This window comes from Chlorocebus sabaeus, chromosome 23 (assembly GCF_047675955.1).
Source record: "Chlorocebus sabaeus isolate Y175 chromosome 23, mChlSab1.0.hap1, whole genome shotgun sequence".
In the NCBI taxonomy this organism is placed as follows: Eukaryota; Metazoa; Chordata; class Mammalia; order Primates; family Cercopithecidae; genus Chlorocebus; species Chlorocebus sabaeus.
In genome coordinates this window covers 4660936-4685553 of record NC_132926.1, presented here as the reverse complement: position 1 = coordinate 4685553, position 24618 = coordinate 4660936, and the positions used below count along the sequence as shown (strand labels likewise).

At 57.8% G+C, this 24618-nt stretch overlaps 1 protein-coding gene across 4 annotated transcripts; it reads right to left on the bottom strand.

Annotated features, from left to right (window-relative positions):
- Positions 1-10658: 10658 nt before the first annotated feature.
- On the bottom strand, positions 10659-23614 carry PDLIM7 (PDZ and LIM domain 7). 4 transcript variants are annotated; one of them, XR_501836.3, is made up of 12 exons: positions 23514-23614; positions 19394-19545; positions 19273-19303; positions 18696-18814; positions 17894-18030; positions 17754-17790; positions 16691-16951; positions 16307-16541; positions 14975-15155; positions 11319-11439; positions 11116-11231; positions 10659-10979 (listed from the first exon to the last, which is right to left on the bottom strand). XR_501836.3 is itself a non-coding variant. In XM_008015444.3 (12 exons), exons 1-12 carry the CDS (start codon positions 23607-23609, stop codon positions 10893-10895), a joined length of 1374 nt encoding a protein of 457 aa, XP_008013635.2. In that variant the 5' UTR covers positions 23610-23614; the 3' UTR covers positions 10659-10892. The 4 variants fall into 4 exon arrangements, 3 of the variants coding, with proteins under 3 accessions (XP_008013635.2, XP_008013637.2, XP_008013640.2); XM_008015444.3 differs by having other exon boundaries at positions 16691-16752; XM_008015446.3 differs by lacking the exon at positions 18696-18814 and adding an exon at positions 18287-18303 and having other exon boundaries at positions 16691-16752.
- Between the last annotated feature and the right edge of the window lie 1004 nt (positions 23615-24618).

The window sequence follows — 24618 nt, the reverse complement described above, 5'->3', positions numbered from 1 at the left end:
GGCGCTAGCCCTCCTTCCAGCCCCGAACCCAGCCCCGTCCCCACCTCCCCCCGCCCACCCCCCGTCCCAATCCGGTCCCGCCCCACCCATTGCTTCATTGATCTCCATTCCTGGTGCGTCCCACTCCATGTTAAACCCATTTTCATCCCAAGCCAGGTCAGACACCAGCCCACCCCTGGCCCGTCTCCTTCTCTGAGAGGTCCATGCCTAGTCTATCCCATCATATCCACTGCCATCTGCATCCCACCCTCAAATCCAACCCAGTTCCTTTCCCATCCCAGCTTCAGCCCCATGCTTAGCACTTTCCCCCCTCCCCCAACATTTCTCACGGCAACCTCTTCAGTGCAGCCCATCCCAGTCTCATCCTGATCCCAGTTCCCAATTCCCAACCACAGTCCCCCATCTCGGCTCCATGACCAGTTATTCCAGGCCATTCTCAGCCCCTACCCGGCTCATTACCCCTCCATTCCAGGCCTCTCCTCCCCTCCAAGCCTGTGCCCTCTGAGATGGGGCTAGCTAGGAAATCCTTTGCGTTCTCTCCCAAGCCTCAGGCATCCCAGAGGAGTCCCAAGTAGAGTCTCGGAAGCAGCATCTAACCCCAGACTCCCAGGGCAGAGCTCCTCCAAGGACGCTCAGGGCCAGCCTCTTGGCACCTTTACCTCCTAAAACTCTAAGCACAGAAGGGGAGGGGGCCTCAGAAAAGTCCCCTGCAAGGGAGTGGACACCATGCCAGGGCCTCCCAGAACTCCGTTCCTTGCTGGATTAGGACCCTGAAACCGTCCATAGTGCTCAGTGGACCACAACAAAGTCTCCAACCTCGACCTCCCTGGGCAAACTTCACCTGGTCCCATCCGCACCACGGAGGAGGAGGTGATTCTAGCCGGGCCTCCGAGTTCTGCATTGGGTAACTGGCTATGCCAAGAGAAGGAGAGCAGTGCTGCCTATGTGGCAGCGGTTCCTGGTGCTCTGGAGTTGGGAGAACCCTCTTAAAACTCAAAATGTTCACAGGCCCTGCCTTGGGAAGTCAGTGCCCACTATGTCTAGGGACCACTGGCCGTGGCAGTTTCTCCATGGCCCCTACTAGAGTGAGGCCCAGGCAGGGAGAGACCCAGGCCCTGTGCCCTGGACCAACTGGCCAGTAGGTGTGGTTGGCATGCAGTGGGGATCCCTAAGGGAGTGGGTGACACAAGGTAGGAAAGGGAAGTGGGGAGAGCCATGGGGGACAGGGCTTCAGCCATCCCCCACCCTGAGGCATGAGAGCAGAATTCTGGGGAGGAGGGAGCCGGGGAGGGGCAGACAGATGGCTGGCCATGAGCATCTGTGGCCTCAGCCTCTTCCAACTTCCTTTGACTTGTCCTAGCTCACAGCTCCTCACCAACCCCCTGCCCGTCCCCCCACCCCCAGCCTCCTGCACACTCAATTTTGCATCCAAAAAACAGAAGCCCTAAATGCATCTAAGCTCTTCCTTCCTCAAATTCCTGCCTCCCCACCAGCCACCTACAAAATCTCCAGCCACGCCCACTCTCACCTCTTGCCATCAACATTTTTAAATAAACTTTCTATTTTAGAACAGTGTTAGATTTACAGAAAAGTTACGAAGATAGTATAGAGAGTTCCCATACACCCTGCACTCAGTTTTCCCTATTTTCAGGGAAGCAAGGGTGTTCCCTGCTGGCATGCCCTAGAGCCCACTCCTCTGTTCTCCGCACCCATCACCCTTCCATGTTATCTTCATCCCCTCATTTCTATAGGATGCAGACAGACATCTGTCCTCTGTCTCCTCCTCCCTGCATTTTCTCTGGCACTGCTCTGGCCAAGGTCACCAGTGACCCCTAACTTGCCAAATTCAGTGGACCCATAGTTCTCAGTTGCCCTGACTGGGGGTGTGGGTGGCCACTGGTCACCGTTCTCTGAGAACCTGCCTCCTTTCAGCTGCCGTTGCCCCTGAAGCCCACACACTCAGCCTTGGTGGGTGGGCGGCTGGTGGGTTCCTCCCACCAGGACTTCGTGTCTGCCACCCCCAAACTGATCACCCTTCAAGTCGCTGACAGGTTGGTCTCTCCCACCCCCAGAGCACGAGCTCCCCACACACACACTGGGAGGCTGGGCCAATGACTTCAATGACTTCTGGATCCCCAGAGTGGAAAAGACGAGACAAGGGAGGACTGAGATCCAGAAACTGGGCCTTTGCTGTGTGACCTTGGCTGAAACACTTCCCCTCTCTGAGTTTCCTTTTGATAACCTGTTGTGAGAATAAAATGGGCCTGGATGGAGGCTTAGAAAGGAGAACCCCCTCCCTTCCTCCTCATAGCCCCGCCCTCCTCCCTCCACCCCCACCTTCCTGTTCTGTGCTCCCCCACACCTCTCAGGGAAGGTTTTAGGGCTGAGGAGAGGCTGCAAGACTTTTTCAGCAAGAGCGGGTGGAGTCTTCTCTGGCCTCTTCCAACCTCTGCAAGATCCCACCAAGCACACATTCAGATTGCCCCTTGATCATCACAAAGCTCATGGCTCTTCCCAGGTATCTGCCCCTGGCGCCGGGCCAGCCACGCTCATTCACATTAGCTCTGCTCCTGAGGAGTCTATTGCTAATGGTGTGACCTTGAGCTTGCTGCCTGACCTATCTTGAATCACTCATCTTCAACTATAATCTGGGGATGATAGTGATGGTACCTACCTCCTAGGGTCAGTTTGAGGATTTTCAAAAAGTATCTAGAAAGTGATTAAAATGAGCCGGGTGCGGTGGCTCATGCCTGTAATCCCAGCACTTTGGGAGGCTGAGACGGGCGGATCGCGAGGTCAGGAGATCGAGACCATCCTGGCTAACACGGTGAAACCTCGTCTCTACTAAAAATGCAAAAAATTAGCCGGGCGTGGCGGCGGGCGCCTGTAGTCCCAGCTACTCAGGAGGCTGAGGCAGGAGAATGGTGTGAACCTGGGAGGCGGAGCTTGCAGTGAGCTGAGATCGCGCCACTGCACTCCAGCCTGGGCTACAGAGCAAGACTCTGTCTCAAAAAAAAAAAAAGAAAGTGATTAAAATGGGAACAGTACATAGTAGGTGCTGTCAATGTGTTGATTGTTATTATTATTATTATTTTACAGGTGGGAAAACCGAGGCCCAGAGAGAGTCAGTGACTTGCCGGGAGACACACAGCTGGTGAGTGGCAAAGTCTGAATGGGAACCCAGGTCTGTCCCAGGTCATTTAAGCACCCCACATACTCTCCCCACTTCCCCTTGTAGCACCCCTATTTCTGCATGCAGGGGTGAAGTGGGCTGGAGTCTGGTCAGAAGTTCCAGATGCTCCAGCTCTGAGGTCTGGGAATGGAGTCGGGGCAGGGCCCTGGGCATGAGGGGAGGAAGTGCCGTGGACATCCCTGCCAGGCCTGCTCCACATCCCATTTTCTGGCAGATTTTCCACTTTCAGCTCTAAACCAGAGTATGTCATCCAAGCCAGGAAGGGTCAGACCCAGTGACTACTTCAGAGACAGACACATGACCCAAGTTAGTCCAATGGGCATTGGCCCTGGGACTTTCGCTGGCGCCATTAAGAAAGGCTCCCTTGCGGCCTTTCTTACACGCCTGTAATCCCAACACTTTGGGAGGCCGAGGTGGGCGGATCACGAGGTCAGAAGTTCGAGACCATCCTGGCTAACACGGTGAAACCCCATCTCTATTAAAAATACAAAAACAAAATTAGCCGGGCGTGGTGATGGGCACCTGTAGTCCCAGCTACTCAGGAGGCTGAGGCAGGAGAATGGCGTGAACCCGGGAGGCGGAGCTTGCAGTGAGCCAGGATTGCACTACTGCACTCCAGCCTGGGAGACAGAGCGAGACTCTGTCTCAAAAACAAAACAACAACAAAAAAGAAAGCCTCCCTTGCTGAGCACGGTGGCTCACGCTTGTAATCACAACACTTTGGGAGGCCGAGGCGAGCAGATCACGAGGTCAAGAGATCAAGACCATCCTGGCCAACATGGTGAAACCTCGTCTCTGCTAAAAATACAAAAATTAGCTGGGTATGGTGGCACACGCCTGTAGTCCCAGCTACTCAGGAGGCTGAGGCAGGAGAAGTGCTTGAATCCGGGAGGCGGAGGTTGCAATGAGCTGAGATCACACCACTGCACTCTAGCCGGTGCCACAGGGTGAGACGCCATCTCGAAAAAAAAAAAAAAAAAAAAACAGAGAGAAAAGAAAAGAAAGGCTCCCTCTGTCCACTGGGGCTGCTGAGCTGGCCAGGTATGGGTCTGGAGCTGCTGGGGGCCATCCTTGCCAATAGTGGGGAGGGCCTTCTGAGAATGAAGCCAGCATCGAAAACAGCAGAGCAGAGAGACGGAGAGCACGAGAGAGGGTCCCGGTCGCCGCCGTGGGTACCTGGATCCAGCCAGATTTGAAACCATTCACTTTTTCAGTTCAGTTATTCCCATTTTTGCTTAAACTAGCTTGAATTGCAGCCGAGAGACCTACCTAATCTGCCTGGTACCCAAGTAATGGTCATTTTGTCAGTGGCAAGAGACATGGGTGAAATCTCAGTTGATCTTCCAGTACCCCCAAAACCTGAGCAGGAGAGGCCAGGCTGGTCCTGGGGTCCTTACTGGCTCGGAAGTGGCTCCCCCTGCACAATCTCCCAAGCGGCTGGTGCTGGTTTTCTGAGTTCCCCCAGGCTGTCAGTCAGCAAGCTTGTTCTTGTTCCACCATGACCCCCGGAACCCTGGTCCCCTCCCCTCCTTCCTTTAAGGCCTCAGTTGGGAGGGGTTCTTCTTCCACTCTCAGGGTCAGCTTTGGATTTAGGCAGACTCAAGTTCAAAGGTTGACCTGCGGCCAGCCCTTTAGCCCAGGGCCTCAGCTCCCTTCCTATAACAGGGCCGTGTGGAGAATCAGGATGGTGCGTACCTTGTGTGTACCAAGGCCATGTGGGGCCCCGCACTGAAGAGGCAGTAGCAGAATCATGAGTGCCTGCCTCCATACTCTGGCAAAACAGTCCCTCGCCCTCCACCGCCTCCCTCCCTGCTGATCCAAATGAGCTCAAGCCATTCTGAGCTGGGAAAAGCCCCTCCCTTGCCTGCTGCCTCTTCAGTTGCCCACTCAGCCCCCTGCCATGGTCTCTGCCCCCTCCAAGGGTGCTAATCGCCTTCCTGCCTGGCACGAGGACATTCACTTCCCAGTCCCCATGGCCTCCACCCGCACAGCCTTGCACCCCAGCTTTGGAACACTGTGATCTTTGCAGCTTGTGGTTGCTATTATTATTATTTTTTTGAGACGGAGTCTCACTGTTGTCACCCAGGCTGGAGTGCAGTGGCACAATCTCGGCTCACCACAACCTCTGCCTCCTGGGTTCAAGCAATTCTCCTGCCTCAGACTCCTGAGTAGCTGGGATTATAAGTGCCTGCCACCACGTCTGGCTAATTTTTGTATTTTTAGTAGAGATGAGGTTTCACCATGTTGGCCAGGCTGGTCTTGAACTCCTGACCTCAGGTGATCCACCTGTCTCGGCCTTCCAAAGTGCTGGGATTACAGGTGTAAGCCACTGCTCCCAGATGCTATTACTTTACAGATGGGAAAGCCAAGGCTTAAAGAGGGGCAGTGTCTTGCCCAGAGGCACACAGCTGATGGAGTGGCAAAGTCTGGATGGGAGCCCAGGTGATGGGGGACACATGACAGGAGCTGGGGAGTGCTGGCGGGTCAGCAGGGAACACTCTGGCCTTTGATCCTTGGAGCGGCAGGCCAGGCCATTCCCGGATGACTCTGTACAAGTCACTGTTCCTCTCTGAGCCTCAGTACCCTCATCTGAAACATGCCTTTAATAATGTGTTCTCAAAGGTGTTATGATGATTAAATGACATGTGATTGCATCACACCTACAGAGTGAGGGTGGCTAGTTCAAGGAGGTGCCTGGTACCTGCTCCTGCCCCACTCTAGGCTAGCTCTGGCTCCACGGTTCCGCATTGGCCCCTGCCCTCCACCCCACTCTCTCCTTACAGCCCCCTCCCAACGTCTCCCATCTTCTACCACCATCCTCCAGCAGACGCCTCCCAGGCCCCTCCAGCCGCCCACACCCTGGTCTCTCAGCTGAGCCTGGCGGTCCTCTTGGCCCGCCACAGCCAAGTCTCTTAAAAGAGCTGTCTGCACTCTCTCCTTCCACATCCTCCCCACCCTCCCGCCTTGTTCCTCTTTAACCCTGGCAGCCGCCCCAGCTCGGCTAAACTGATCTGGCAAATGTCACCTTGTTGTGAAACGCCACGAGGGACTCCTCGGCCTTATCTGCCCGATTGACACTGTTGGCAGCTTCTTGACACGCTCTTGCCTGTCTGGGCTTCCCTGCACCTTCCCTGGAGGTCGTCGTCCTCCCACCCTGGCCATGCTGTCCCTGCCCGGTGCTGTGATGCTGGCGTTCTGGCGTCTCACCTCCTCACTATGCTGGGCCCTGGCCATCCTCATGCTGGATTTGGCCCACATTTGTTATTTTTCTAATAGGATTAAAAAAAATCTAATGTAGTTGCCAATATTCAAACACCAGATCTCACACACAAATCTGAACCTCTGGACGCTGTTGATAAACTGGCAGATCTGGCCGCGCTGCTTGGCGTTCCCAGACGGGCTCCCGGCTGCAGTTACCATCCATCCTTGTGCCCTTCTTGCTTGTATCCATGGGAACCGAGGATGGACTGAGAGGGCTTCACAGTTCAAGAGAACTGGGAGAGAGCACATTTCCTCGTGGAAGTGAAAGCCACTCTCTGGTTAACATGCGAAGGACGTCCAGGTCGAAAGAAAACCACATCCCACCTGCTTGACTCCGGATGCTCCCTGTGTGGGCGCCGCTCCCGGCTCTCCCTAGGCTGCAGTGACCAGCATGTATGTTGACTGCCCTGAGCCTGTCTCAAATTCATTCCCGAATTGAAGCGGACGTGAATCCAGACTTGAATCTTCAGCTGTTTCCTGACTCCTAAATATCCCACAGGCGCCTCGTTCAACACTTACTGGGCATCCACTATACGCCAGGCACTGACATACAGGCACTCTGGCAAGACATGAAAATAAGACGAGGCCGGGCGCAGTGGCTCACGCCTGTAATCCCAGCACTTTGGGAGGCTGAGGCGGGCAGAAAATAAAAACACATGAAAATAACACACGAGGCCGGGCGCGGTGGCTCAAGCCTGTAATCCCAGCACTTTGGGAGGCCGAGACGGGTGGATCACGAGGTCAGGAGATCGAGACCATCCTGGCTAATACGGTGAAACCCCGTCTCTACTAAAAAATACAAAAAACTAGCCGGGCGAGGTGGCGGGCGCCTGTAGTCCCAGCTACTCGGGAGGCTGAGGCAGGAGAATGGCGTAAACCCGGGAGGCGGAGCTTGCAGTGAGCTGAGATCTGGCCACTGCACTCCAGCCTGGGCGACAGAGTGAGACTCCGTCTCAAAAAAAAAAAAAAAAAAAAAAAGAAAATAACACACGAAGCTTTGCACTCATTCTCCAGGGTTCCAAGAGAAAACACAGCAGAGACCCTTCTTGTCTCTCTCTCCCTTTTTTTTTTTTTTAGAGGCAGGGGTCTCACTTTGTTGCTCAGGCTGGAGTGCAGCTTACTGCTGCCTCAACCTCCTGGGCTCAAGTGATCCTCCCACCTCAGCTTCCCAAGTAGCTGGGACCGCAAGAATGCACCATTAGGCCAAGCTGATTTTTTTTTTTTTTTAGACAGTCTTGCTCTGTTGCCCAGGCTGGAGTGTAATGGTGCAGTCTTGGCTCACTGCAACCTGTCTCCTGGGTTCCAGGGATTCTCCTGCCTCAGCCTTCTGAGTGGCTGGGATTACAGGCATGCACCACCATACCTGGCTAATTTTTGTATTTTTAGTAGAGACAGGGTTTCACCGTGTTGGCCAGGCTGGTCTCAAACTATGGACCTCAGGTGATCTGCCCACCATGGCCTCCCAAAGTGCTGGGATTACAGGCATGAGCCACCACGCCTGGCCTCTAATGTGTGTGTGTGTGTGTGTATATATATATATATATTTTTTTTTTTTTTTTTTTTGAGACAGTCTCACTCTGTTGCCCAGGCTGGAGTGCAGTGGCACAGTCTCAGCTCACTGCAACCTCAGCCTCCTGGGTTTAAGCGATTCTCCTGCCTCAGCCTCCTGAGTAGCTGAGGCCTGGCTAATTTTTGTATTTTTAGTAGAGACGGGGCTTTACCATGTTGGCCAGTCTGGTCTGGAACTCCTGACCTCAGGCGATCCATCTGCCTTGACCTCCCAAAGTGTTGGGATTACAGGCAAGAGCCACTGTGCCCGGCCTCTAATTTTTAAATATTTTTTAGATAAACTGGGTCTCGCCAGGCCGGGCGCAGTGGTTCACACCTGTAATCCCAGCACTTTGGGAGGCCGAGGCGGGCGGATCACAAGGTCAGGAGATCAAGACAATCCTGGCTAACATGGTGAAACCTTGTCTCTACTAACATACAAAAAAATTAGCTGGGCCGGGCGTGGTGGCTCAAGCCTGTAATCCCAGCACTTTGGGAGGCTGAGACGGGCGGATCACGAGGTCAGGAGATCAAGACCATCCTGGCTAACACGGTGAAACCCCGTGTCTACTAAAAAATACAAAAAACTAGCCGGGCGAGGTGGCGGCGCCTGTAGTCCCAGCTACTGGGGAGGCTGAGGCAGGAGAATGGCGTGAACCCGGGAGGCGGAGCTTGCAGTGAGCTGAGATCCGGCCACTGCACTCCAGCCCGGACGACAGAGCGAGACTCCGTCTCAAAAAAAAAAAAATTAGCTGGACGTGGTGGTGCACACCTGTAGTCCCAGCTACTTGGGAGGCTGAGGCAGGGGAATCGCTTGAACCCGGGAGGCGGAGGTTGCAGTGAGCCAAGATTGCACCACTGCACTCCAGCCTGGGCGACAAAGCAAGGCTCCATCTCAAAAAAACAAAACAAAACATGTCTCACCATGCTGCCCAGGGTGGTCCTGAACTCCTAGGCTGGATCCCTTCTCCAGCCTCAGCCTTCCAAAGTGCTGGGATTAGAGGTGTGAGTCACCCTGCCCAGCCCTTCTCGTCTCTTAAAGGGGACTGGGCCAAGGGCCTGTTGAGAAGACTTAAAGATGTGTTGTAGGTCCTCATGCCAGGGACCCCTGAAGGACGAGCAGCCATGGTACACTGAGTTGTCCTGGCCTACTTAAGGCTTCTCTTCAGTCTTTCCAGTCCAGGCTTGGGACAGGAGAGATGACAGTCCCTCTAGGGTGGTGAGAGCATCAGTGGGAGGCAGGAAGCCCCGGAGTGACGGTGCCACCACCAAGGCCTACAGTCCTCCAGGTACCGGGCAGAAGTCAGCATCCCAGAGAGATGCTCGCTGCCAAATGGTGCTCAGCGCCAGCCAGTCCCGGGACAGCGCACCCAGCTTCAGGCCTGGATTCTAGTCTGGCTCATAGCTCAATGACAGCGTGACCTTGGTCAAGTCTCCCAACCTTTCTGTGCCTCATGTAGAAAATAATTGGGCCAGGTGTGGTGGCTCACACCTGTAATGCCAGCACTTTGGGGCTGACGAGGAAGAACTGCTTGAGCCCAGGAGTTTGAAACCAGCCTGGGCAACCTAGGGAGATTCTGTCTCTTAAAACCGACAACAACAAAAAAATTAAAATGAAAAAGAAAAAATGAAATAGGTGATCACAGACATGGTGCAAGGTTGCTAGGAGGTTCGCGGGAGATGTGAGCGTGTCTGGTATAGGCTAGATCCTGGCAAAGCTGTTGTCCTTCCCCATCCCTCATCCCCTGGACCTGTCACTAGGTCCCATCTCTGCCATATTACCCTCTGCCCCTCCCTTGCCTGGCCCCCGCCCCTAGGCCACTGCTGCAACTCTTCCTCCCAGCCTCCCTCCTGTACCCCCTCAGTGTCCTGGGGCCTCTTTCTAGAAAACAACACAAATCTATTTCAAACTCTGCTGTGCCGTGCCCTGCCCTGACCTCAAGAGACAGCCCCAGCTCTACTGCCTGGCACTTGTGGCCTCCCAGGACCTAAAGGCTACCCTCTCCAGTCCCATCTTCTGTTTGGACGGCAGTTGGCCCCTCCAGGCCTTTGCTGTGGCCATTGCTGTTTTCCACCTCGTATCTCTGCAGATCCACCCCCAACGACGACTACCCTTCTGTGTGTTTTTTTTTTTTTTTGAGGCAGGGTCTCACTCTGCCACCCAGGATCGAGTGCAGTGGTATGATCTCAGCTCACTGCACTCTCCACCTCCCGGGTTCAAGCAATTTTCCCACCTTAGCCTCCTGAGTAGCTGGGATTACAGGCACGCCCCACCACATTCAGCTAATTTTTGTATTTTTACCAGAGACGTTGTTTCTCCATGTCAGCCAGAGTGGTCTCAAACTCCTGACCTCAAGTGATCTGCCCGCCTTGGCCTCCCAAAGTGCTGGGATTACAGGCGTGATCCACCACACCCATCCTAACTACCCTTCTCTAACCTCCAAGCCAGGCCAGACCAGTGGCGTCCCTCATGTCTGTGGGCACCAGACCTAGCACATGGGGTCCTGCCTATACCTCCTCCACTAACCATGAGCCTGCCACGCCCGCATCACGAGGGCCACCAAGATGGCCAGCCCAAGAAATCCATCTTACTCTCCACCCTGCCACGTGACTCAAGTTCTACCCCTCCGGGTGCACAGGGGAATGGCACACAAGACACAGCTGGGTACAGGTTTATTGTGGCACTGGAGGTGAAAGGGGGCCGGTGTGGCCAGCACCGGTGTGCTGTGGTGGTAGAGGGAGTGGGGTGGGAGGATAAGGCGGATGGGGCAGGGCCGGGGAACCCCAGGCTCGGGCCAGGAGCCAGGGTTAAGGTAACCATTGCCAGCCCTACCCAGAAATGCCGGGCCATGACTCCGGGGCTGCCGCGGCAGCTGTGGGCAGGAGGGGCTCACACATGGGAGAAGGCATGGCTCTTGCAGAGGGGCCTGTCCTTCTTGGAGTAGAAGGTCTTTCCTTCCAGGTTGATCTGACATATCTAAGGACAGCAAAGGCCCAGTCACATGGGGTTGGGGGCAGCAGTAGAGGCCCCTTCCCAGCTTCTCCTGCATCCCCCAGGCAACGAACAGAGGGCTGGTGGACTTGGGGCTGAGGCCAAGGCTCGGGGCTCTCACCGCACAGACGAAGCAGGTGTCATGCCAGCTGAAGCCCAGCGCCTCCAGGAAGCGGTCCCCAGCGTCGATCTTGAAGTCACAGCCATGGCATTTCGTGCCAAACATCTTCTCATAGTCTGAGGATGGGAGGAGAGAGGAAGGGGACCTGGATTCATGCCCGCCCCATGCACCATCCCTCCTCACCCTCATTGGCCAGCAGGTACCTCGCTCGCAGTAGGGCACGCCCTCCTCCATGTAGAAGGCCCTGTTCCGGATGGGCGTCTTGCAGGCGGCACAGGTGAAGCAGTGCACGTGCCAGGTCATCTTCAGGGCATGCATGATCTCCTGGAAGGAGGTGCCAGTCACTCGGCAGGCTCAGGCCCCTCCCGCCCTCCCCTGGGTCACGGGAACACAGGGCAGCTGGCCGCGGGCCCTGTTCCTTCTCATAGTAAACACTACATCTAACAGTTCAGGACTCCCATGCCTCCATCTCCAACTCCAAGGTCTCTGAGTGGACATCCACTGCGCCTTCAGACCTGCCATGTCCAGTACTCAGTTCCTGATCCCCTCACCCCAAACCTCTCCTCCCACAGGCATCCCCGTAACACGGATGGCAACTCCATTCTCCCGTTTGCTGCAGCCAAACACACCCTCCTCCCACACCCCACACCAGGTCCCCCAGGAAATCCAGTGGGGCCCACCCCCAAGGCATATCCAGACTCTGAGTGCTGCTCACAGCCTCCCTGATGCGAGGTGAGCCACAGCGATCTGGCCCCTGGGATCACACACAACTGGCCTACAGCTCCTCCCTCTGATCCCAGCTGCCGCAGCAGGCCCCTGCAACCCGAGACAGGCTGTATCCCCCTGCATGAAACCCCTTACTGCTTCCCATTTCTCCCAGCAAGAACCAAGCCCCATGCAGACGCTGGAGGCCAGCAGGTCTGACCTCGTTCCCACCCGTCTCCCCACTGCTCTCCTTTGCGTTCTCACCTTGCCTCCGTACACTGGCCTCTTGCCTGAAATTGGCACACCCGGCACGCTCCTGTCCTGGGCTTGACACTGGCTGTCCCCTCTGCCTGGACTGCTCTGCCCCGGATATCTCAAGGCTCACCCCTCAGCCCCTTCAAGTTTCCGCTCGAATGCAGTCTTCTCCACGAGGTCCCACCCTGACCACACGAGTAGCAGACAGCTGCCTTCCCCACACCACGCCCAAGCGCTTCTTGCTCTACTCTTTCCTATTTTCCATAATGTGATCTAACATTACTTCCAGGCAATCTACTTATTGCGCTTATTGCTTACTGTCTGCCTCTCCCCTCTTCTTCCAGCCAAAACGTAAGGCCCAGAAGGGCATGAAGCATCAACTGTTTTGTTAGCTGATCTAGCCCCACAGTGCCTGGCCCTTTGTGGGTGAATTGACTGGGCTCCGCAGGAGGTGGGAGAGGCCAGAGGCACAAGGCGCTGAGCTCTCCCTGGGCTGGGCTGTTCGCTAGGAGCCTCGGGGCCAGCCAGGGCCAGCAGTATTCACCTCTGGAGCAGGCAGAGGGCAGCATGGGGCCTCAAGGCGGCATGAGGGTCCGAGATCTGTGGGTTTGGCCAGACCTTGACCTTCTCAAGTCTTGGTTTCTTCCCTTGTGAACTGGGAAGCGAATCCCAGCCTTGTGAGGCTGTTATGAGGATGGCCCTGAGTTTATTTAAATCCAGGGATCCCAGATCCAATCCCTGCAAGGGCCAAGTGGGGACTGTGTCATACGGAGGAGCACCTCTTCTTCTGACAACGGTGCTACTGGTTCATTCAGGAATGCCTGCCTGGCTCAGGCTGAAATCTAGGTGTTAAAGTGAAATCTGCTGGGCGCAGTGGTTCACATCTGTAATCCCAGTGCTTTGGGAGGTCAGGGTAGGAGGACTGCTCAAAGCCAGGAGTTCAAGACCAGCCTGGGCAACATAGCAAAACCTCATCTCTATAAAAACATTTAAAAATCTGCTGAGCATGCTGGTGGGCACCTCTAGTCCTAGCTATTTGGGAGGTTGAGGTGGGAGGATCCTCTGAGCCCAGGAGATCAAGGCTGCAGTGAGCAGCGATCATGCCACTGTACTACAGCCTGGGCAACAGAGCAAGACCCTATCGTTATACATAAAGAAATAAAAAGCAGGAGATTTCACTTTCACTCTGCCTCCCAAGTAGCTGGGACCACAGGTGCACACCACCACACTTGGCTAATTTTCTAATTTTTTTTTTGTAGAAACAGGGGTCCATACTGGTCTTGAACTCCTGGGCTCAAGCAATCCTCCCACCTTGGCATCCCAAAGTGCTGGGATTACAGGCATGAGCCACTGTATCAGGCAAATCTTCTGATTTTAAATTGTTGGCTACTGATTTTAAAATGAAACAGTGGAGGCCAAACAAGACGTTACGTGTGGGTGACACGTAGCTTTCAGATGGCGCATTTCTGCCCTCCACAACACCTGTACCCCATCTTACATCTACCTTGCAACCGTGCTGGCCCTAGCACAGTGCCACCCTTCTCTTTAGCGAGGCCTGGAGAAAGCAACTATATCCCCTGCTCACACAGCCAATAGATCACAGAAACAGATTTTGTGCCCGTGTCTGGCTGGCTCTTCTCACTGTCTGGTGTTGCTTGTTGTATAGGAGCAGACAAGGTCACAGTGAAGGAACTTGGGCATAGACAGGGCTCTACCAGGGATGTGGGCTGGTAGGGCGGGAGCCCAAGGCTGAGAGGCAGATTTCTCTTTCTTTTTTTTTCTTTTGAGACAGAGTCTCGCTCTGTCGCCCAGGCTGGAGTGCAGTGGTGCAATCTTGGCTCACTGCAAGCTCCGCCTCCCAGGTTCACGCCATTCTCCTGCCTCAGCCTCCTGAGTAGCTGGGACTACAGGCACCCGCCAGCACGCCTGGCTAATTTTTTGTATTTTTAGTAGAGACGGGGTTTCACCGTGTTAGCCAGGATGGTCCTGATCTCCTGACCTCGTGATCCACCCGCCTCGGCCTCCCAAAGTGCTGGGATTACAGGCGTGAGCCACCGCACCCAGCCATTCTCCCCTTCTTGCCTACTGATGGAACCCCCAATTTTGCTGGACACATGGGTAACTAAAATAAAGACCATATTTCCCAGCCTCCCTTGCCACTGGGTGTGGTCATGTGACTGAGTTCTGACCAATGGGACGGAAGCAAAGGGTCAGGTGGCAGCATCCTCTAAGGATGGACTCCATGGAGCTCTGTCCCTTTTCTTCCCCTTCCAACTTCCTGCTGGCTGGAAGGTGGGCATTTTGGCAGAGGCTGAAGTATCTTTCTCTATGAGTGGTAAGTAAGCAAGTGCTGTGAACAGTCAAGCAACAAGGCGGAGCCTGGGTCCACCAGACCAGTCCCAGACCACCCACCCCTAGATGTTTTTAGGCGAGGAATAATCTACCATTATTTTGAGTTTCCCACTGCTTGTGGTCAAGGTAAAACCTCACTGATATGAACATCACCATCACAGAGCTCTCTGGCTACCCCTGGCAGCCCTGGCTCTGGATCCAGAAATAAGGAGGAAGCATGAGACAGAGCAGCTTCAGCATGTAAAGCTGGCCCTTCTACCATTTCACCAGGGCAGGGAGAGCCCAAAGTGGGAGTCATGAGGGCCCAGAGCTTCTCCTGGCTTGGTCCTCATGCTCTTTGCAGCCTTGGGCAGCTTCTGAGCAGGAACATGGTCATTTGTTAAGAGCATCCTGACTAATGCAGGGTGAGGCCAGTACAGCAGCCTATATAGGCTGGTAAGGACCCGGAGGGCTCACTCGGGGAGACCCCCAGCCTGAGGGTTGCCCAGCAGCTCTCCTTCCCACTGACAGGCTTGGGCCCGCCTCCCCGCCAGCCAGCCCTACTCACGCCTGTAATCTTCTTGTTGCATTTGGCACAGCTGGGTGCGTAGCGCACGTCATAGCATGGCGGGCAGAAGATGGCGCCCTTCTCCTCGAAGAAGCCGCCCTCTTCCAGGATCTTCCCACACTGGCTACAAACAAACTCCTCGGGGTGGTACGCGTGGCCCAGTGCCACCAGGTATCGGCCCCTGCCGGGAGGCGAGGGCAGTGAGAGGGAGCGCATGCAGAGGAGGTGGAGGTCTTGGTCCCCTTCAGGCTGACTGACCACCCACCGGGAAGCCTTGGGAGGGAGGAGTTCATTCTCCCCATTTTCCACATAGGGTAGAAGACAGGCTTGGGAAGTGACCATGACAGCCATGAAGCTTGCAGAGCCAGCCCGTCACACTGAACTGCTGGTGACAGGAGAGGCAGTTTTAGAGCAGGGAGGACTCCAGGAGGAAGGGCTGACGACTGGAGCCTCATGAAAGCTGAGGAGCCCCTGGGCAAACCCTGGGGCCATCCTATCCTGCTGGCCTGCCTGATCTACCTGGCAAGGGCTGATAGAGTTGGTTGGGCACAGTGGCTCACACCTGTAATCCCAGCACTTTGGGAGGCTGAGGCAGGCCTGAGATCACCTGAGGTCAGGAGTTCGAGACCAGTCTGGCCAACATGGTGAAACCCCGTCTCTACTGAAAATACAAAATTAGCCAGGCATGGTGGCCTGCGCCTGTAATCCCAGCTACTCAGGAGGCTGAGGCAGGAGAATCTCTTGAACCCGGGAGGCAGAGGTTGCAGTGAGCCAAGATCGTGCCACTGCATGCCAACCTGGGCGACAGAGTGAGACTCCATCTCAAAAAAAAGAAAAAGAAAAAAAGGGCGACAGATTCAAGAGCAGGCTGGGGCTGAGGACTAGGAAGGCTCTCGAATCCAGCATGCTGATGCTGGGGGGTGTTTGATGCTGCTTGGCCCCACGGGGCAGTGCACAGAGGGAGGGGCTCTAGGCCTGTATGCTCTGAGAGCAGAGAGAGACAGAGAGCAGGAGGTGGGGGCAGAGGCACTGGGAAGGGGCAGGCCCCTCTTGGCCCAGAGAGCAGCAAAGGTAGGGCTGCAGCTTCAGCCTATGGTTGGCCCTTTGGCCGTTTCGCCAGGGCAGATGCTGCTCGCAAGTGTTGTGGGTAGGCTGGGGTAGGTAGCATGGGATTAAGAATCTGAGGACCCAGCTCAGGTCGCGACTCCTACTCCAGCTGGGAACTGAATCCTTATTTCCCCCAGTCGCAGCTGAGGCAAGATGGGTGGGCAGACAGGTGGGGCTGGACTGCAGGATGGGAAAGCCAGGGATGGACGGGAACAGGACACCCACCGGATGACCTTGTGGCACTGGTGACACACAGGAGTCTTGCCGTTGTTGCTGCCCCCTCCTGGTACCCCTCCGGCAGCTGCCTGCACGATGGAGGTACGGTTCTGCAGCGGCGTGGGCGTGGCCGGCTGGCTGTGCCGGGTCAGCACTGTGCTGGTTTTGTCCGGGGCATAGCGCTCGGCAAACGCAGGGTCCACAGCCCAGGGCGGGCGGCTGGTGGGGCTGGGGGTGGTAGGGCCTGCCGGGGCCGGGGAAAGTGGCTCTAAAGGGGTGCCCAAGGACCCCAAAGGACAGGGGGTGGAGCCCCAGGCAGCTGAGAGAAGCCCGCCACCCCCATGCCCTGGAGGCTGCCCACCCTTGCCCAGGCCCGAGCCCACTCCCTCTCACCAGGCCAGGGCTCCTGGGGTGTAGATGAGGCTGGGGCTGGGGCTTCTGTCCTGGGCACCTGGCTGCAAGATCTGCCATTCAAGGCCCTGCATGGCTGAGCTTCCTGGCATGGCCCCACCCCCCAACCTGGGTCCTGCTGGCCCCAAAGGAGATGCCTGGGGGCATGGAAACTGCTGAGCTGGACTCCAGGTCCCACTGGGGTAGGGATGGGAAGGGCAGCTTCTCATAGCAACGTCCAGGTAGCTGGTGTGTTGTCTATAGCTGGGAGATGGAGCAAGGCTCCCGCTTCTGAGGCAGCTCTTGGGGCCCCCCTCATGCCAGGAAGCCATCTGTGATGGCAGGGCAGGGCCCCTTTGCCAGGTACCCCCCTCCCACTGAAAACGAGGACGGCAGGGCCCAAACTGAGTCCAAACCATGAAACACCCCCACACCCCAAATGCAAACCAGGTGCACAAAGATAGAAAACAGAGGCAGAGCAAGCAAGGCTGAGAATGTTTATTTCCAGGCCCAAAGCAGCACAGACCTGGCAAACAGCAGTACCATAGGGCAAAGAGGGAAGGCAGTGTCAGATGAACCCAGTCGTGCGGCCAGGGCCAGGCCAGCAGGAGGCTCAGGCCAGGGGCAGGAAAGTGGGGGGTGAGGTAGGCAGAAGCTGGAGGCACTAAGGGGGTGCCCTGGGCAGGAGGAACAGAAAGAGGGAGGCAGAGGGCAGCCGGCTGGAGAGGGCCGGGCTACGACTGCACGTTGAGCACGTGGGCAGAGCGCTGGTGGTGCCAGTCCCGGAGGCGGGTGTAGCGTGGGCTCTGCAGCTCCAGGACATACTTTTCCCTGAGGGGCAGAGAGAGAGGGAGGAAGAAGTGGAAGGAAGGAGAGATGGAAGGGAGGCAGGGAGGGAGGAGGGAAGGAAGGAGGGAGGGAAAGAAGGAAGGAAGGAAGGAAGGAGGGAGGGAAGAAAGGAAGGAGAATGGAGAGCCCCAGCTGGGAGCCTCAGGAGTAGACATAGGGCAGTAGCTGGAATGGAAGAGGCAGGAGGTGGGAGAGGGGCTCATGCCCGTCCCTGTACCTTGATTTTTTCAGGTGCTCCTCATCCGGGTCTTGCACTGAGAGGGCAGAGGCAGGCATTGACCAAGAGAGACAGAGGGTCAGGGCTCACGCCTGGGCTGGGGGCCAGGAGAGTACCCCCTGCCCTGGGCTGGCACTTACTGAACTCGGTGCCTGTGAGGTGGGCAAGGATGCGAAAGGAACGCGACTGGCCTGTCCCCGGCCGCGGCCGCCAGTCCTCGGTGTTCTCCATCAGCCGCTGCTTGCTGGCGTCTGGGACCAGCGGTCGGAGCGGCTGTCTGTGGGGAGGGTGTGGCTCAGAACCCCACACTGGGGGTGGGCAGTGGGGGCAGCCCCTCCCAGGATTTGGTATATGTGGGTTTGGGTTACAGTGATGGGAGGGAGTGGGTAAGGGTGAGGCCAGGAGCCCTGCTGGGCGGGTGGGTGAGAGGACAGGAGGGCGAAGTGGAGAGGAGGGCAGCCAGGGTGGGGAGGGGCCGCCGCCCAGAGTGCCAAAAGGAAGAAGAGAGGGACAGGCAGAGGGGGCTCACTGACTTGTCAGGGGTCTGCACCTGTGAAGGAAATAAGACAGATAGACAGATAAAGGGACAAAGGGACAGACACAGGAGAGGAAGAAAGATGGGGAGGGGTCAGAACAGCCAGGGACAAGGCGGCACTGAGTGTCTGGGGCTCAGCTGGCCCAACACCACAACCCAACCCCCAGCCGCCAGCGGAGGGCGCGGCCTCATTCAGAGACCCCTCCCCAGGGCGGTGCCCTGCAAGGCGCCACAGCCTCGGGAGGGGCCCTGTGCCTGCAGCCCCACCCCGGCCGCCAGGGGTCGCTGCCGCACGGTTCCGCCAGGCTGGGGCGCAGCACAGACTGAGCAGCAGCGGGCAGCGGGCGTGGGGCCACAGGGGGCCTGATAGCGTGGGCGTGGGCACGGGCGGGCAGGGGCCGACGTACCCATTCTGCTGCAGGGCGCTGTCAGCGGGCGGGGGCGCCCCGAAGGGCCGGGCCGTCTTGTTGAGGGAGACGCTGGGTGCAAAGGTGTACCGCGGGGGGTCCGCGGCGGGGACGGAGGCCTGGGCAGAGACAGAGCCGGGCAGGGAGGGCGGGCGGGGTAGGGTGGTGACCTGGGTGGGAGTGGGGCGCCTGCGCGAGAGGACAGCGGCAGCTCCAGCCCCCCACCCCCACCCCCCACATCTGTCTGGAGGCTAAGGGGAGAGGACAACAGGTTTCAAGGGGCCCATTTGGGAGTGCTGATCTCAGTCCACGCAGGACCGAGGGCTGACCCAGTGCGGGCGAGCACGCAGCGCCGATGGCGGGAGGCAGGCAGGCGGACAGACAGGCGGACATGCGTGGTGCCAGGACCGTGCGGCAGCCCCTGGCTCAACTCCAGGGCCCCAGACCCGCCTTAGCTCGTTTCCGCCCTCCACTTCCGGCCAGGGATTGGGGTACCGAGAATGTGCCAGGAGGGCGAGCAGGCCCGGCCGTCCAAGCCCACACCGCCCGCGCCCAGATGTCTCGGCCTGCCTCCTACCTTCTGTGGTTTGCTCTGAACTGGCTGGGCCCTGGAGAAGAAGGAAAGCATGACAGCGGGCTGGGCCCGCGGGGATCCCCTCTGCCAGCGCCCACGCACCCATGCATGCCCACCCGCATACCTGCTGAGGCCCAGGCTGAGGCGCTCCCCGCAGGCCCGGATCTTATTCTGAGCTTCGATGTGTGTGAGGCTCCCTGCGTTCTCGCCGTCGATGCTCAGCACCCAGTCACCGACGGCCACTCCGGCCTGTGCCGCTTTGCCTCCAGGAGTGAGCTATGGAGAGAGAAGCAAAGTGACTGAGGCCCTGTCTCCTGCAGACCCAAGCCAGGTTGATGGTGGTAACCCTGCCCCACCCAAAGCTGCCCCACTTCCAGAACCCAGAGAGCTCTTATTCAACAGAGTTCTAGGCAGCTGCTGGACACTAAAGCAACCCAGGTGGTGGCACTCACCCGAGCTTCACAATTTCCCCAGTCACACTGCTTATTTATTCACCACCACGACCCTCCCCCACAGTCCAGAAATTGCTATGATGTCCACAAACAGCCAGGCTCAGGCTAAAGCCCAAGTTTTTCAGGAGAACCATTGCCTTTTGAGGCTCCTGCTGGCTTCCTGCCCAGGCTGCTCCACCTACCAGATATGCCGTCTGACCCATGCAGGGGGCGGCTTCCTCCCTGAAACCACCGGGGGCTCTTACGGACCTCTTACCCCCCAGTACCCTGTGAGGGGCCATCTGCAGCGGTCTCCTAGGACCCTCTGAGCGCCAGAACAGGCCCTGTTATCTTCCGGTTCCCTGTGAACACTGCCTGAATGGGGCCTAAGGTGACAGCCGGGGCTTCACAGGCCATACATGGGTGTCACGCCCAAGCCCTCAATTGCCAACTTTCTCCAACCCCAATCCTTCAGGCTCTTGAGCTGGGAGTCCCTGGTTCCTGTGGCAATGAGAGGAGACAGTAGGCTGGGAGAAACGGCTGCCACCAGGATGAGCTGAGACCATCAGGAATGACTTCAAGGATGCTGTGAGCCTCGGTAAAGGAGAATGGGGTGTGCTGCCTAGTGGGTGAGTTCGCTTATGATGGCTTTGAATGCCAGAAGGAACTAGGGCTTGGCTTTGAGGGTAGAGGAGCCACTGGCAGTTTTAATGTCTGGGATGGGGTATCTCCCAGGCCCTGAGAGGGGTGACCCTGATAATCCCCTTCCAGGCCTCGAGGCCAGCCCCAGCAACACAGGCAGGGCAGCTTGACTGGGTCTGAGCCCAAGGGGCCACCCAGCCATCTGGCAAGAGGCCTGGCACTGCAGTAAGTAGGCTTTTGTGAGGCAGTGCTGGAAGACAATTTCACTGGGTGGGGGGGATCTGGGGGGTCCAGGCTGCCAGAGGCCCCAGGAGGCTCCTCAGGTGGGCTAGTGCACAGACTGAGCTGAGACAGGGAAAAGGGAGGCAAGAGGTTTCAGAGAGATGTCAGAGGGCAGGGCAGCCAGACACAGAGCCTGACAGCACCAGGAAAGGAAAGGCGAGCTGGGCTCGACATGATTTCTTGCTTGCATGGGAGGTCAGAAGGCTAAGAGAGTTCAGTGGCCCCTTCCTCACTCGCTAAATAAGAACAGTTGCTTCCGTTTATTGAGCACCAAGTATGCTACATATTGACACTGAATCTTCCAACAACCCTGTGGAGTAATCAGGGATTTTACCCATTTTGCACTTGAAAATGTACACAGAGGCCGGGCATGGTGGCTCAAGCCTGTAATCCCAGCACTTTGGGAGGCCAAGGTGGGTGGATCACCAGGTCAGGAGATCAAGACCATCCTGGCTAATACGGTGAAACCCCGTCTCTACTAAAAATACAAAAAATCAGCCGGGTGAGGTGGCGGGCGCCTGTAGTCCCAGCTGCTCGGGAGGCTGAGGCAGGAGAATGGCGTGAACCCAGGAGGCAGAGCTTGCAGTGAGCCGAGATGGCGCCACTGCACTCCAGCCTGGTCGATGGAGCAAGACTCCGTCTTGAAAAAAAAAAAGAAAAAAGAAAATATACACAGAGAGGTTAAACAACTTGCCTCAAGTCACCCAGCTAGTAAGAGGCAGGGCCAGGAAGTGTCCCTGACTCTAAGGCACTGTGGGCCACCTCTGCTGAGCATGGGGGCCCCACCGAGGGGCCAGCCCACCTGGAGACACCCTGAGCCCCTCCCGCACCTTTAGTTCAATCCAACTAAATCAACCCCTTATACGGTATGTGGGGAAGTGACACCCCAGAGGGGAAGTGACTTACTCAAGGTCATGGTGAGTCAGTAGAAGGGAAACCTGGCCCAGCCACTCCCTGCCCACAGGGCTGGCTCCTGGGAGGTGTGGGCTGAGCCCTAGATGGAGGTCTTGGGGTGCACAGGAGCAGCTAGCTGGCTCCTGGAGAGGGGGTGGGGACGGGGACGGCTTCCCTTCCCAGAGTGAGGAGGGCAGAAAGCACAGAGGATGAGGAGTGTTCAGAGCATGGAGAGGGCGGCAGGAGAGCAGGAGACAGCGCTGGGTGGGTGGCTGGAGAGAGGCAGGGAGGGGCTCAGGCCAGGAGCAGGGTAAGGCCAGAGGAACCAAGGAGGGAAAAAGCCAGGGGGCTGGACCCTGCATGAGGTGGGGGTGAGTCAGCCTGAGCAGCCCAACCCCCCAGTCCCAGACGTTACCTCATCTCCCAGGCCTGGGCCCTCGGCCAGCCCTCACCCCTCCCACCTCCCTCCATCCTGGGGTCAGGGGAGGGGGAGGGGGCTGGCCTAACTCAGAAAAGCCCACCTCACCCACCCATGTGGGCCCAGGTCCAACTCCAGGGCTGGGATCAGCTAGTGGCCCCACCCACATGCTGGGGATGCTGACCAGGGAGCTGGAGCTGGGAGTGCCCCCAACAGGCCATATGTGAAAGTCATCTCCATCAGGGAAGAAACTGAGGTTCAGGGTCCCCAGATGCATTGGGCCAGCACTTTCCCAAGGGGCAGGACGCCGGGTAGGTTTTCAGAGCTGTGTGAGGACTGTGTAGGAGGATGTGTGTGGTAGGGCGACCACTGCCCTCACTACCCTGCTGGCGGGGCAGGTTCCCGGAGAACACCGTGAAAGGACCCCTGGGAAGAGCCTACCCTAACTCACATGCCCAACTCCTACAGACAGACTCCACCTTGACGCCCTCCTCAGGCCACAACCCTCTGCGCCTTTCCAGGCTGGGCTTGCCCTGGGCTTCCTGACAACAGCTGCCTGCCCACCCATCGCCTGGGGGGGCCTCTCTGGGCAGGCGGATATAGGGGCAGGAAGTCCCCACCCCCTGCTGACCCCCAGGCCAGTCAGAGATGCCAGCCCACAGGCTGGCCTCACCCACTCTGGGCAGGCAATTTGTTGTGTCTCACAACTGGACCATACAGCTGGAGCTGCAGCCTGATGACCAGCTGAGGGGCCCAGCAGTGGGGTTCAGGGGGCCAGGCCTAGGCCAGCCCTTTTCAGCTTTGCAGACTGCAGCCACTGTTGGCCATCCCAGCGTGGGGCCGCATTCTTGGGCTTATAAGGCAATCCCCCTGCTACAGGGAGGAGCCAGCCTCCAGCTCCACCCCCACCAGGGAAGGCTCTTGGAAGCTGAAGTTAAGCCCCTAGAGAGGAGCCCTGTCCTGCACTTCTGCTTGGGGTCAAAGGCCACCACATCCTGAATGGGAATGGTGGATGCAGGTCCTTACATAGGCTGGGGAGAGACCCCTTCTACCCACAAAAAATGCACACCATCCAGTGCTTCAATTCCAATCCCTGCTTCAACATGGACTCGATGAGCGAGCCCCTCCACCTCTTCATGAGTTCTTCTCTCATCTGGAAAAACAGCATGAGGACTGCTATTCCCTGGGCAGAAGTGTGTCTGAAGTGAAATGCTACAGTCACAGTGCCCTGCCTGGGGCCTGGCTCCAAGCATTGCCACCTCAAGTTTAGACACCTCCTGGAACTGTCAGGCTCCCATCCTGCACAATGGTCCTCCCTCCCGCCCTCAGAAGTGGCCACAGGAGCTTGGGAGAACAGCATCGGGTACCGTGCAGGACTGGGGAAGCCTGGGTGCTCCCTCCCAGTATCCACCTCATTGGGAGTCATTGCAGCGGGCAGGTACCACTACATCTCGGACCTGGACATCTCCTGGCCTGCTGGCCCCTGACCAGCTCCTGTTAGGACTCCCCCATCACCCTCTGGAGACCTGAGCACCCAAAGACCGCTAGGGGAGCCCCCTCCCCAAACCTAGGCTCACCCGGGAAATGGAGAGGGGCACATTGAAGTCCTTGCCCCCTTGCAGCCGGAAGCCCCAAGGTGCTGGCCCCTCCAGCACTACCTTGAAGGAGTCCATGATGCCGGCTCCTGAGAGGAGAGGAGAGAAGAGAAGGTGAGTGGCCGGTATGGTGGGCGGGCAGGCAGGCAGGCTGGCCCAACTCAAGATACCACGCTTGGACAGGGGCCAGGCAGGCACGGGCAGCCTCTGAGCACACGCAAGCCATAGTAGGCAGGTATTTTGTCAGGCTGGGCTGGGCTGCTGGCGGACCTCACTTTGGAAAGACAGGAACAGCCTCCCTCCCCTTGGGACTGGAACTGTGAGGGGTGCCTGAATCCAGGGTGGAGGTTCTTTTCAACCAGGGGTGGGCCGAGGGACTAAACTGGCGCGGCCTCCCCGCAAGCCAGCCTGGAGCCTCGGGCGGCCGGGTGAGTCAGGGGCCGGCTCTCCTCTCCCCCGCCCCCAGGTCCCGGCAGGCAGGCCGCGGCTGGAGCCTGCTCGGACTATATAAGGCGTGTAAGCTGACACTGTGCGGAGAGCCAGCGCAGGGAGCACACGGGGGCTTGGGACACGAGGGGGAGGGGAGGGAGGCGGTTGCAGCGGATCCTCCCAGCCATTCCGGGACTAGTCGAGGCTGCTGGGAGCCAGGGCGGGACCCCTGGGTGCTGAAGAAGGGGAAGGCGGGAGTGGGGTGCGGCCCCTGTGGAGACAGGGGCATAGCTTGGGACCCTAAAGCATAGCTTGGAGGGGGATCCTTCCCGGAGCCCAATGGGGATGGTGCCTCCCACACAGAACTGTTCCCACACCGACGTGACTCAGTTTCCCCCAGTCCCCCGCCCGGGCCCCATGCATTAGACTGGCCCCGGCCGCAGGAAGCAGCGCAGGCGCCAATCGGCCCCGCCGCAGCCGGCTTCGCGGCAGGAAGGCGGGGGCGGGGGCGGAGGCAGGGGCAAGGGCCCGCGGGAGGAAGCACAGCCTGGACCGCGACCCCCAGTGCCCTTTGTGGTCCTCAGCAGGCCCCAGGCGCCCGCCTGGTCTAGCCCAAGACGCCCCGCGCGGTCGTCGATACCTGCTCGGCCCCGCCAGT

What these genes read in the sequence shown, in the direction of transcription:
- PDLIM7 (XM_008015444.3), bottom strand. Translation starts at nt 23,609, where the DNA reads ATGGACTCCTTCAAGGTAGTGCTGGAGGGGCCAGCACCTTGGGGCTTC. An exon ending in TGCCCCTCTCCATTTCCCGG is followed by an intron (nt 19,546 to 23,513) that starts GTGAGCCTAGGT and finishes CTCTCTCCATAG; the next exon opens with CTCACTCCTGGAGGCAAAGC. An exon ending in CAGTGCCACAAGGTCATCCG is followed by an intron (nt 15,156 to 16,306) that starts GTGGGTGTCCTG and finishes GCCTCCCGGCAG; the next exon opens with GGGCCGATACCTGGTGGCAC.